Raw genomic sequence first — 13,220 nt, 5'->3', positions numbered from 1 at the left:
TAAAAATAAAACACAAAAAGTGTATCCAAACATACACTTGGAGTTATTATTATTATTATTTTATCTTATGTTTTGAAATGACTTAAAATTTAAGAATTTAATGCTGCAACTATATGTTAACAAAGCCAAGGGAAGCAAAGAGAATATAAACAATACAATTCTAAATCATATCACATGAGAAAAAAACAAATATCCATAAAATATCACATAACATATTTTAGGGCTAATGATTTTTGTAAATTGTGATTAAGAATTTATTATAAACATAATAAAAAACCTAGAAATGATTTAGAAGTGTTTTACAAATGAGAAATTAAAAAAAAAATGGAAGGAAAATGAAATACTTTTTTTTTATATTATTTTATAGTGTCTTTACTTTTAAGGCTAGACGTCAAAAATATGTTTGACAATATAATTTTAAACACTCGGGAAAATATAGTTCTAGACGTTTTTAAGGATGTTTAGAAATGTAATTCATAATAATGGTAATTTGAAAGGTATTCATATTATTGTATTATAGTTATATTTGATTTTTTAAAATTTGAAAGAAAATATAAAGAAATAATTAAAAGAAAGAAAAAAAATAAATTAAATTCAAAAAATTATTTTCTTTCATATTTTCATAGTATTTGTGGCAAACATAGCCTAATAGTAATTTCTTTCTTGAAAAAATCATTCTTCATGTGGAACGTGAAGTGGATGAAAATAAGGAAGATATAATAAACAACGGACACACTTGTTTGTCAAACTTTCCGTTTTATTTAATTTTTATTTATTTATTTTTCAATGGTGTTAAAAGTCACAACTTACATGGGCCTTTTTTTTAACTTCTACACCTAGTTTAAAAAATAATTCTTAAAAAATGGTAGTTTGAAAAAAGATTTCTTAAAATATGGTAGTTATAAAATTATAAGTAAATTTACGATATTTTTTGTTATTTTGAAAGATGTTTATTGAAAAGACATCTTTCATATTTTCTATATCAACTATATATGTTAAAAAAAAAAAAATTTGAATTTACACTAAAGGTGTTTCTTGGGAGACACTTTTCATAATTTTATAAAATTAAATTCATATTAAATATATTTCTTCAAAAGACATTTTTTCATAATTCTATAAGAATTTATTCTAATTCAAAAGATACTTTTTCATAATTTCATAAAATTGAATTTATTAAGGTACTTCTTCAAAAGACACTTTTTCATAACTTTTTTTTTATTAGTCATACATGTTAAAAAAAAAAAATTGAATTTATACTAAAGAAATATCTTTCCATAATACCATAAAATCAAATTTATACTAAAGGTTTTTCACAATTTTCATATTAGCCGTATAGTGAAAAAAATTTGAATTTATATTGAAGGCGTCTTTATAATTCCACAAAATTGAATTTATACTAAATATATCTTTTGAAAAAACACCTTCCATAATTTTTATATTAGTCACTTATAAAAAAAAAAATTAAATTTATACTAAAAGTCTTGTGAAGGAAAACTTTTAAAATGTAAATTTAATTTTATAAAACTATGGAAGATGTTTTTTGAAGAGATACCTTTTATATATATTCAATTATTTGAATGAATGACTAATATAAGAATTATTAGAGGTGTATCTTGAAGAGACACCTTTAATATAAATTTAATTTTGTAAAATTATAGAAGGTGTCTTTTAAAGAGACATTTTTAATATAAATTCAAAATTTTCACTACATAACTGATATGAAAATTATGAAAAATATTTTTTAATAGACATTTTTAATATAAATTTGATTTTATAGAATTGTAAAATATGTCTTTTGAAGAAATAATTTTGACGTAAATTCAATTTTTTTGAACATGTATTGATATGAAAATGATGTAAGGTGATAAAAAGTACTATAGACATGAAAATATTTTTGAATGTATTGTATTTTGAAAAATTAATTTTAAATTCACTGTACAATTATCAAAACTCCCAACTTACATGTGGTGAAAAAAGGTGAGAAAGGAGGGAAAATGCGACAAAGACTCTTACCGAATCCAATGAATTGGTTCGTATATGTGAATACAGTTTAGGTTACCTTGTATGTTCTTCCCTTTCTTTAATCAATCCCACTTGTTAGCGAGAATTTAGATTTTGATGCTTTTAAGGGTTTAGGGGTGGGTTTTGCTTTTGGGTCTGAAATATAGAGAGAATTCTTGAATCGCCATGCTTAGCCATGCCGTCTCTGGAGGAACCGGGTATTCAGAAAGCCAACTAAACGGTTTGGGTTTCTGGAGGTGGGTTTTTGTTTTTGTGGGGTCCATGATTCAGAATCCCAAAATTTCCAAAAATTTGCTGGTTTTGGGAGGTGGGATTTTGCTTTTAGGGTCTCTGATTTAGAGCTCCAGATGAAGTTGGGGTTTTGGAGCTGATTTGGATATTTGCTCACTTTAAGGGTGGGTATTGAATTCTAGGGTATCTAATTTAGAATCCCAGATTGACTTTGGGGTTTTAGGGAAGGAACTAGAATTTTTTTTAATGTTTTCGCTTTTTCTTTTTAGAGGCCGATCATTTTTTTTGGGTTTCTAATTTAAAATCTTTTGGTATTGTTTGCTGAAATATGAAATTTTTTGAATGCTTCCAGTTTTGAGTGGTGGGTTTCAGTGGAGATGGGGATTTGTAGCCGTGGTTTCATTTTGGGGTTTTAATGGCAGCTTTTAATTCATAGGCTGTGAAGTTTGAAAACTCATACAAAGTTGTGAGGATTTTCAGTGGTGGGTTTTTCACTTAACGAGATGTTTGATGGAAGCATGGCAATGTCTTTCCACTCATTGAAATACCCATCACATATGATGGGCAATGTACATAAGCATAGAGTCCTCCATAGAACAATGAAAAATCCAATTCTAGCGGTACCCCCATCTTCCACTCTCTTACAAACTGATGAGAGTGGCAATTTGCCTGAATCAAAGAATAGTTCTGGTTCAGATGCAGCTTCAACAAACAGTGATTCTGCTAGTTTGTTCATCAATCAAGCAACAACTGTTGGTATTATTGGAGGGGTATCGGTTGATTCAACTCTAAATTTCTTGAAGAAACTAGTTCAATGGAGCTCGAAAGATGGAGGAGATAGTCTTCCTTTTGTTCTGTGTTCTGATCCAGTGTTAAACAAGCAACTTTTATCCCATGAAAGAAGTCATTTTCCTCTACTGAGTACTAAAAGAGAAAGTAGCAGAATGGATCATACACCAATCGTGGGGAATCTGCAAAGTAAGAGGGCTTTTCTTGAGCGTTCAGGAGTTCAATGCATAGTAATGCCTTGCCATATTTCACATTCTTGGCATGATGAGATTTCTAGGGGATGTTCTGTTCCTTTCCTTCATATGGGTGAGTGTGTTGCTAGGGAGCTCAAGAATGCAAAGTTGAAGCCACTTGAAGCTGGGAGTCCTTTACGGATTGGGGTTCTTGCCACAAATGCAACTTTGACAGCGGGATTTTATCAGGAGAAACTCCAGAGAGAGGTAATTTCATTTAGTAACTGACGTACTGCTTCAATTCAGATTTCTTGCCCCACAAATATGCTCAGGAGATGCTCTGAAATGTGAATACTCTGAGAATTTTATTATTGCTCATTGAGAAAGCAGGTCATAACTTGAAAGCGGGATAATCACCTTTTACAGCTCTGGGTTTCTTAATGCCTTGATAGAGAAATCAATTGTAAAAGATGCTAGTGAAGTTGCCTGCAAATTTCATTTTACTATTTAGATCAGGTCCAAAATGCTATTATAAGATACAAATGAAGTTATAGGAGCAGGTGTTACTGCTAATAAAGTATGCATAGATGAAGCTAGAAAACATAACTGGCCAACCTAACCAGCCCCCAAAAGCAATTGCTTCATTTTATTTTACAAGTACTCTTATTATACACACACACATAATATAATAATAATAATAATAATAATAATAATAAAAGAAGAAGAAGAAGAAGAAGAAGAAGAAGCAATCGCTTCATTTTGTTTTACAAGTACTCTTTTATTTTATACACACATGATATAATAGTGGTAAAATGTGCTACTATGCTATACCCTCATGGTCCTTAGGTTTTGATTTCTAAGTTTGGAAGTTCTATACTAATTTTGTAGGGCATGATCGTTCGTACTGTCAGATGTATTTTGTATGTAATTTTTGGTTTTGGACTAAGTCGATTGTAGATGAAGGACCTTTTCCTTTAGTCAGCTTTTTTGATCGGTTGGGTTCTAGATGAGGGTTGGTGATTTTTTGTATCCCCTCTTCTTGCTTTTTGGCCCCTCTTGTATACCTCCTGTATGCTTTGGGTCAGCCTTAAGGCGTCCTTTCTTTTAATATATTTTTTTTGTGCATTTACTTATCAAAAAAAAAAAAAATAGCCATACATGAGTTATTCACATGAAGATTTAGGATGATATGCACCTCAATGTTAGATGATGAGTTTTGCTTTCTTTCTGAACATGGAATAAGGTTTCGGGTATACGATGGTGTCTTGCACTTTTAAATCTTTGGTTTTGGTTTTTGTACTGGGAGTTGTTTGGTTTTGTTGCTGATGGTATGGAGGCTTATTGAGCTGGCATGATAAATTTGTTAGGAAAAATAGAAGAAAGATTTATGGGATGATCTCTGTATGTTTAGACTGTTGGTAGAGTTTTTGAGGGAGCTCAACTGTCCGATCCTAAGTTGAAAGACTATCTTCTCTGCTTGTTGCATTCATGGATAATAGAATCAGTAGTGGATATGAGAACCTGTTCTTTTAGGACTTCATTAATTTTATTGGCCTTTGTGTTATTTTGATGGACCCCCCTAAATGACTCCATGTAGGTTCTTCCATGGGCGACTAATAAAAATCTGTTAAACAAAACATGCAGGACTGTCTAGGGCTATGGTGAATTAATATTGGATGATGATGCTAAATGTAAAAGTTTCATTCAATTTGTATTGGAGACAGTCCTATATAAATATATGTTTTCTAAGAAAACTGAGAAAATTTACGGAAAATAATATCCATGTATCTTATATGTTGTTTTGATTCCCAGATAATGTGGTCGCATTCATGTGACCAAATGATTGTACTAGGAACAGCTAGATCAAGGTTTTTGTTTTATTGGGTTCCAAAGAATGAAAAAAGACAAAACTTCTTCTGGCTTTCTGACTTTCCTTTCCTTCTCTATTAAAGGAGGTGTTAAACATTTTAGGCAAAGCTAGAGTTAAAGATAAACATGTAACTTGAGTTCTGTATTGCAGAATTTCTATTGCGGCCTATGTGAAAACATCACTTATTTAATGGTCAAGATTTTATCATTGCAAAGTTTGGGGTAAAACCTATTAGATGTCTTATTTTGTAGGACATGCCTATGGGATTCATGTTTGGTAGTGACTATTCCTCCCATACCCTATTTATAATGTGTTCTGTCTGATGCGACTTCCGTCCCATTTTGAGGAGTCCATTTAATGCAGGTGTAAATTTGAACCACCTCAGGAAAAAGTGTTCTGTAGTTTCTTGTTCTGCATTATAAATGCTAGGTACTGGCATACAAAGGTCTTACAAATGTAATGCATCTACTTCTGTGAGCAAAAATTGTTCTATATGGGAAGTTTGATTCCTACACAGAGGTGGGCAGATGGAATAATGTGCTTAGTTAGTATATAATAAAAAAGAGGAGAGTTCTTTATTATTCTTTTTTTCATTAATGTGTATAACTGTATATATGATTACATTATATAATGAACTATGAAAATCAATGCTAGATGCCTATGCAAAGTCAACTCCAGATCATGCAAGTTCATTAATGTGTATAACTGTATTTGAGCCTTTCCTTATTGACCTATCCTCATAGTTCCTTGTTACCATCACTTTTTGAATTTGTTAAAGAAAAGGCTCCATGATAGTCAACTCAGATCATGGAAGTTCCTTGAAAAACAAGTATTCCAATATTTACCATCTCTTACCATTTCTCAAACGTTGGCAACCCAAACATCTTTTGAACTTGCAATGGATAATAATGTGGGAAAAGATTCTCTTAGAACAACTCCACCACACCATAAATCATGCCAGAGTCTTACGCACCTCCCATCACCCACCTCAAAGGCACTTCTTGTTTGAAACACCTTCCATCATTTCCTAATAGCTTTCCATGGTGCCACCATCCCTCCTCACCAAATTTATCTATTTTTTTTTTATTGATAGGCAAATGGGAAAAACATGTATTAAAGGTGCCTAAAAGAGGTGTAGAAAAGTACACAACCTAGGGAAAGGAGCAAAAAGACTCCTTTCTTTACTTTAAGCTTAATCAATCTATGAAATCTAATAATGATATTGTGTGATCCTCTATATACACCCTAGCCTAGGTCCCAAAAGTATACAAAAAAAAAAAAAAAAACAGATTTAAATGTTTGGTTGAATTGCTCAACATCGTTAAATGCCGTTTGTTTATCTCCTTCCAAAGGGTCCATATCAAATATAAGGGAGCAACCTTTCACCCTTTTTTTCTGTTTTTTCCCCACAAAAGAGCCATGCCAACCCAACAAGTGCCCTTTAATTGAAGAATGCATAACTCACTCCACTCCAAAAAGAGAGAAAATCAGATGCCACATCATTCTTACTTTGGAGCAATGAAGAAGCGAGTGGTTTGTTGTTTCCTTTGCACCTTTGCACAAGTAACATCTACTTGGGAAAGTCCATCCCCTCCTTTTGAGCTGGTCGAGAGTAAGGATTCCATCTCAAGATGCTTCCTACGTGAAAAAGCTAACCTTCAAAGGTGCCTAAGCCCTCCATAAATTACTAATTGGAAAAGGCACACTATGCCCCCCTAGATAGGGAAGAATAGAGAGATCTAATTGAAAACTTGTTGCATTTGATTCATTTCACCTCAGTTTGTCCTCCACTTCCCTTTTCATTCGAATGTTATTTCCAAAAGAAACTCTCCACTGTGACCATTTCCCGATCGTTAAATTGCCTTGAAAAATGAGCTCCTACCACCTCCTTCCCGTTCTAGCTCCCAAGCATTTGCCACCCATCCCTCATTGTTGGAGGCTATAGAAAATAAATTTGGAAAGACTTCTTCCAAAGTTTGATCCTCACACCACAAGTCTTTCTAGAATATAACCTTTCTCCTGTTCCCAAGTAAAAAGTGAGACCTACTTTTTATTGCCTCTAATTCATGTTTGATGACTTAATTTTCACACACCCACTCTATAGCCACCTCTCACCCCTCTTGAACACCATCCCTCGTCCTCGTCTCCGGACTTCCGTATTATAATTTGTTTCCATAAGGGATCACTTTCTGTAACAAATTTCCAATTCCACTTACCAAGCAAAGCTTTGTTAAGGACATAAAGGTTGCATATTTTGAGACCCCCATCCTTTCCCAAGCGCACTAGATTCCAATTAAACAAATGAGGGCTTTTCTCTAAAGCTCCATCTCCCCGTAAAAAGTCTATTTGGATCTTCTCAAGTCTTAAATTGACCTTACTTGGGATGACAAACAAGGACATGAAATAAATCAGAGGGCTTGATACGATGCTTTCGACAAGTGTGAATTTCCCACCCTTGGAAACAAATTGCCTCTTCCACATGGCTAGTCTTTTCCTAAATCTCTCCTTCACTACATCCCACACCCTAGAAGGCTTAAAGAAGGCTCCCAAGGGAAAATCCAAATAGGAAGTGGGCCACTTCCCTATTTTGTAGCCTAACACCAAGACTAAGTCCTCGATATTAGCTACTCCCCCAATAGGAGTAATCTTGCTCTTCTCCAGATTAATTTTTAGGTCAGAGATTACCTCAACCACATAAATACTTAACTCAAAAATTTCAAATTGATTAGGATTGGCATCACAGAAAATCAAAGTACCGTCGGCAAACAAGTGATGAGACACTTCCAACCCCTCCCCATCCCTTCTACCCAACTTAAAACTTGTAATGAAGCCCCCACTCTTGGCCCTTGTCAACATGTGATTGAGAGCTTCCATAGTCAAAATGGACAAGTAAGGGGAAAGAGGATCCCCTTGCTTCAATCCCCTAGAACTTTGGAAAAAACCAGACGGAGTGCTATTAATGAAAACAGAGAAGGTGGCCGTGGAAATACAACATTTAATCCATCTTATCCACCTTTGCCTAAAACCAGTTTTAAACAAGATTGCAAATCTGCAGCTCTACTTACCCAATGGAGCCTTGTTTAAAACCGTGGTTTGAAAACTGGAGTTGATGGACCACACTGGGTCCTTTTTAGTTTGGATCAAGGTTTGGTCCTGCTTAAAGTTCAGCCTATCATGAATCATTTGACCCAACAACTGGACCAGCAGAGTAGACGAATCAGTCAAGTCCGGTTCATTGAATTATTTATTATTTTAATTTATTTTATCTTTTACTTCCAAACAATGTTATTTTAACCATAAATGATATCAATTATCATTTTGACCATAAATGGCATGGTTTTGCACCTGCCCTAGGTCTGAAGATTGATATTCTGAAATTCTTTTAATTAAAAAGTAAAAATGGTTATATCTTTATTTATTTTTTATTGATATTTGTGAAAGTTAGAAGAGTTAAAAGTGGCTTCACTTCAAAAAAAAAAAAAAATGTTATTTTGGTTATTTTTAATTATTTATATATATTTTCCTTTTTATAATTATTTTAAATTTTAATAATATAAATCATATATTTATGAACAAAAAGATTATGTCAAGGCCTTTATTTTTTTATTTTTAATTTTTTAATTTTTTAATTTTATCATTTATACACACAGTATACCAGTTTACTAAATGGGGTTTCTTCTCTAAAAAATTGCCTTGCCACAAGAACTCTTTCTTAATCTGTTTTAACCTCGAATGAACTCCTTTTTGGATAACAAACAGTGACAAACAGTAAATGGATAAATTGGATAAAGTGCTCTTTAGAAGGGTTAATCTTCTCCTGTAGATAAATATTAGCGCTTTCATGAGGCTAACCTTTTAAGGAGCCTCTCCTTCAGAACATCCGACATAGCATAAGACTTGAAGGGAGCAACTAGGAAGACCAAGATAGGATGGTAACTTACCCACCCCGTAACCTAGCAAAGAGGTTAATTCCTTGATATTGGGAACTATTTCACTTTTCATCGAGTTTATTCTCAATCTTGAGATGACTTCAAATCAAAACAGAGTCCATGATCAATGGACACATCACAAAAAAAGGGCAACTTATGAGTAAATGGGAGACTTCCTACCTTTTCTTCCCCTTCCCTTACTTTACAGTCATAAAGGAAGCCCCCTCTTGTCACCTTGATAACAAAATAGGTAAAAGTCTCCATCCCCATGATTAGAACAAACAAATAAGGAAATTAGGGGGTCCCCTTGTCTCAACCTGCTTGGACTTTTGAAAGAAACCAAAAGGAGGGCCATTTACTAACAGAGAAATTGTTATAGTAGATATGGAGAATTGTATCCGACGAATTCACTCATGGCCAAATAACATGATTGTTGGCCTTCTGAATATCCAACTTATGAACCACCCCTCCTCTTGAACTCTTCAAGCTAGAATTTATGGCTTCATTGGCTTTCAAAGTTGCATCCAAAATTTGACAGCCTTTAACAAAAGAATGTTGAATCTCTGATACAACAAAAGCAACATCCACTTTTGGCTAAACTCCATCTTGTCTTCGTCATGACAGCTTGTCTAAAACCACCAGAAATACCATTTTACTTTTATTCTGTTTCCTTTTTGGTATTTCTGATTATAACTGTTTACTGAAATTAAGACAGCTCATATGCTGATTTCAAAATGTTTTGCCGAATGCGACACTGTTGTGGTTTTGGGCAGACATAGTACCTACCTACTACTGATGGATAAAATAATGATTAAATTAATATATTATATTATTATATAATAGTAGGATTTGGAATTCTGAATGTCATTAGAGCCTCATTCTCCTGATCGTGTTTCACATACACTGCCTTTAGTTACCACATCAAGTCACTATATTCCTTTTAGCACATTTTTGATTTCTGTCATTTGTAAATATATTGATTGCTTCCTCTCTAAATTCTATGCATGCAGGGGTTTGAGGTTGTTCTTCCAGATAAAGCAACAATGGAACACACTGTAATTCCTGCAATCGAAGCTTTAAACCGAAAGGACATGGAAGGGGCTAGGAATCTGCTAAGAATTGCACTGCAAGTTCTTCTGGTGAGGGCTGTGAACACTGTCATCCTTGCCTCTGATCACATGCATGATCTTTTGCCTCGGGATGATCCTCTCCTTAAGAAATGTGTTGATCCAATGGATGCTTTGGCCAGATCAACCATTCACTGGGCTCAGTCTGTTGAAAAAGGTACGTAAAGAATCATGTGAATGTAACTAATTTATCTTATCATGGATCTTCACTGGTGATTTGGAACATGTTGTTATTGTTCTAAAATTTCAATTCATAGACATTTGATATCTCGGTAGGGAATTTTTATATTGAAAAAAAACCCCTATTCAGGTGTTATTTTGTTTCTTGAGGGTTAGTGTAAGGGAAACTAGATTGAGAATCGAGTAATGGAAGAAGTGGATTATTGGTTGAATAAACAATTGTGGAAAGGAAATACTTGTCAGGTAGCTTATTAAATATGTATAACTTCTGTCTAGATCATGGAAAGTTTAAGGGGAAGTATGAGAATAAGAAAATAAGAATGCAAAAGGGAGAACAAAATTTTCCTTGGCAAACGAAACAAGAGAATATGAGATAATTTTTTCTTTTCTTTTTTTCCTTTCTCAAGTAGTTTCCATGATCTAAAAGAACCTAGATTGTTTGAGAATATCCCTGGACTCATGTTCTGTATGACTAATTCATCATGTAGGTTGCCTCTTAATTTCTCATTTTTACCCACTTAGCATGGTCAATGAATGTTGCGTGAAAATCTCCCCATTAATGGAAGCTAGAAAATCAACCATCTAGGTTGCATATGTTGCTGGGTTAGACTTCCCTCAATGAAGGGTAGGAATAAGGCACCAGAAATGTTGGTTTTTGGTAACACTTGTGTACCAGTAAACTGGGTTATAGTATTTCAGCAGAGATGCAGAGGATTAAAAGCCTTAAAAAGGGGTTCCACTTTTGGACCCTTCTCCACAAGTTGTGTCCTGTTTTTACTACCTCATCCCAGTCCCTCTTCCCATTGTGTAATGTATATTACACCCCAATTAGACCAAACCTACTAAATCAAAGTTATGTAAATGGAAATCAACAACACTTCCTCCACTAAGATGTGATCAGGATAACCTGAGTTGGCGTAGTAAAATCTTAGCTCTTGATTGGAGTGTAGTCCAACTTGCTCAACAGGATCCTAGGGGTTCACCTTATGCCCTCCATATGAGATGTCAATCTTCTGTATCAGAGGATTGATTAGTGTCAACTAACAAATGCTTACCCACCTTGTAAGTCCTCCATGTAAGATATCAAGCTTCTGTCAGGATGGTAAATGGCAGTTGCTTATCATTGTTCTTGAGTTGGTGTGCTGACCAGCTCTTTTGTGTGAATTAACTAGCTTGATTATTAACTTAAGCTTGACTTTTGAGCTTGGATGTTACATGACAGGCTCGGATCATTTGAATGCAGGTTTGGATTGTTAAGGTTTGTAACCAGTTGAGATGCCATGGATCTTTCAATAACAGGTGAGATAGAAAATGTGTAAGCGTGCAAGGAAAAACCTTACTGAAGGTAACTTGTATTCCATTCCCATAAGACCTAGATATGTGTATGAATGTGCTGTTTCAATAATTGACTAGTGCTGTATTGGCACCAAAAGGAGCCTTTGATATTGACAGTGCAACTATATTGTTGATGAATTTGAATATCCCAGAAAGTTCAAAGCCTCAAATGAGGTGATGGAGATTTTGAGGCAGCTTTTCAAGAGTTGAAAAGCTTTAGTACCCAGAGATGATGTGTGGAGTTCTTCTCTAACAGGAAGTACAATGTAAATAGTACTAGGAATGCCTGGGGAGATGAGAATCCTGTGGTTGTGTTATAAATTTGTGTGGGTCATGTTTTGTTCCTTGGCCAACTATTGAGCATTGGGCGTAGGCACCTAGTGCTGTCTACGATCCTAATGGGGGCTGCAAGAGCAAATATAGCGTAGTGAATGCCCTGATTGTGAGTTAGCAATGGGGAATGGAATTACAATATGATTCCATCTGTGGAGTATATGAGTTTTAGTCTCTTGAAAATGCCTTAGATATTGGTTTTTATGTTGTGGGTAGAATAAACTTAGCCAGCATATTTTCCTGGTGTAATTTGAGCAATACCCTTCATTGTGATGGAATTTTCTCCCTTCCAACTCATTTACTCTTACCATTTATTTTTCTGAAACACTAACATTTGCAATTGTTATAATCGGAATAAAACCAGAAAATTGTAGCTTGAGTGTGAGTATCAGTTCAAATAATGTCTTTACACAATGGAGATTGTAACTGAGCACATTTTCCCATTGGTGTATGCAGTAAAGAGAAATAAAGATGAATTCTAAAGGGGAGTATTGGATTCGCCTTCGAAGATTTTGGATATTGATGAGGAAGGTAGAAATGGAAATGATTAGAGTATGGGTTAGCACTCAAATTAGAAATCATCATAATGAAATGTACTTATTAACCCAATGTTTAGTTTTTTGGGGGTTAATTTCGTCCACTCTACTTCCATGTAAATATATTAAGTCATTATAGATTTAAAATTTCGTCGATTAGTACTTTTATAGATGTAGTTTGTACATAAAATTCATTTTTAAGAGAATAAATTTAGTTTTTTTAAACTTAAAATCTCTCTTAAAAGATAAATTTTATGAATAAAATAAATTTATAAAGGTGCTAAATGACAAAATTTAGAACCGAAGATGGTTAGGTATATTAACACCAAACACACCAAACATTAGGGATTTGCTTGAAATTAATCCTTATTTTTTATATAGTTTTACAAACTCATATTACTTTTTTTTTTTCTTTCATTGAATAATTTGAAAATGTATATATTTTCTTTCCATTTTCGTGATAAACAAAATATTAAAAATTATTATTATATTTATTAGGAATCAAATATAACCAAGGAAAATGGAACACACAAGGGCTATAGGTCAAAGATGCTCCACCATATTCCTTCAACTTGTGCCTTTTTGTGTAACCTCCTTCTTTGTATTCCATTTTATCCTACACTTTATTTTGCTGTGACATTAGTAATGACAATAATTATAACTGGAATAGGATAAGGATTTTTTAGTTTAAATAT

At 33.8% G+C, this 13,220-nt stretch overlaps 1 protein-coding gene across 3 annotated transcripts; it reads left to right on the top strand.

Annotated features, from left to right (window-relative positions):
* Positions 1-2,016: 2,016 nt before the first annotated feature.
* On the top strand, positions 2,017-12,681 carry LOC117922255 (broad specificity amino-acid racemase RacX). Of its 3 annotated transcripts, XR_004652459.1 has the most exons (4): positions 2,019-3,482; positions 10,025-10,298; positions 11,565-11,666; positions 12,446-12,681. XR_004652459.1 is itself a non-coding variant. In XM_034840314.1 (3 exons), the coding sequence occupies exons 1-3, from the start codon at positions 2,757-2,759 to the stop codon at positions 12,469-12,471; spliced, it is 1,026 nt and encodes a 341-aa protein (XP_034696205.1). In that variant the 5' UTR covers positions 2,017-2,756; the 3' UTR covers positions 12,472-12,668. The 3 variants fall into 3 exon arrangements, 2 of the variants coding, with proteins under 2 accessions (XP_034696205.1, XP_034696207.1); XM_034840314.1 differs by lacking the exon at positions 11,565-11,666 and having other exon boundaries at positions 2,017-3,482; positions 12,446-12,668; XM_034840316.1 differs by lacking the exon at positions 12,446-12,681 and having other exon boundaries at positions 11,565-12,267.
* The last annotated feature ends 539 nt before the right edge of the window (positions 12,682-13,220 follow it).

This window comes from Vitis riparia, chromosome 9 (genome assembly GCF_004353265.1).
Source record: "Vitis riparia cultivar Riparia Gloire de Montpellier isolate 1030 chromosome 9, EGFV_Vit.rip_1.0, whole genome shotgun sequence".
NCBI lineage: Eukaryota > Viridiplantae > Streptophyta > Magnoliopsida > Vitales > Vitaceae > Vitis > Vitis riparia.
The sequence above is the reverse complement of the archived record's forward strand: the minus strand, read 5'-3'. Positions and strand labels throughout refer to the sequence as shown.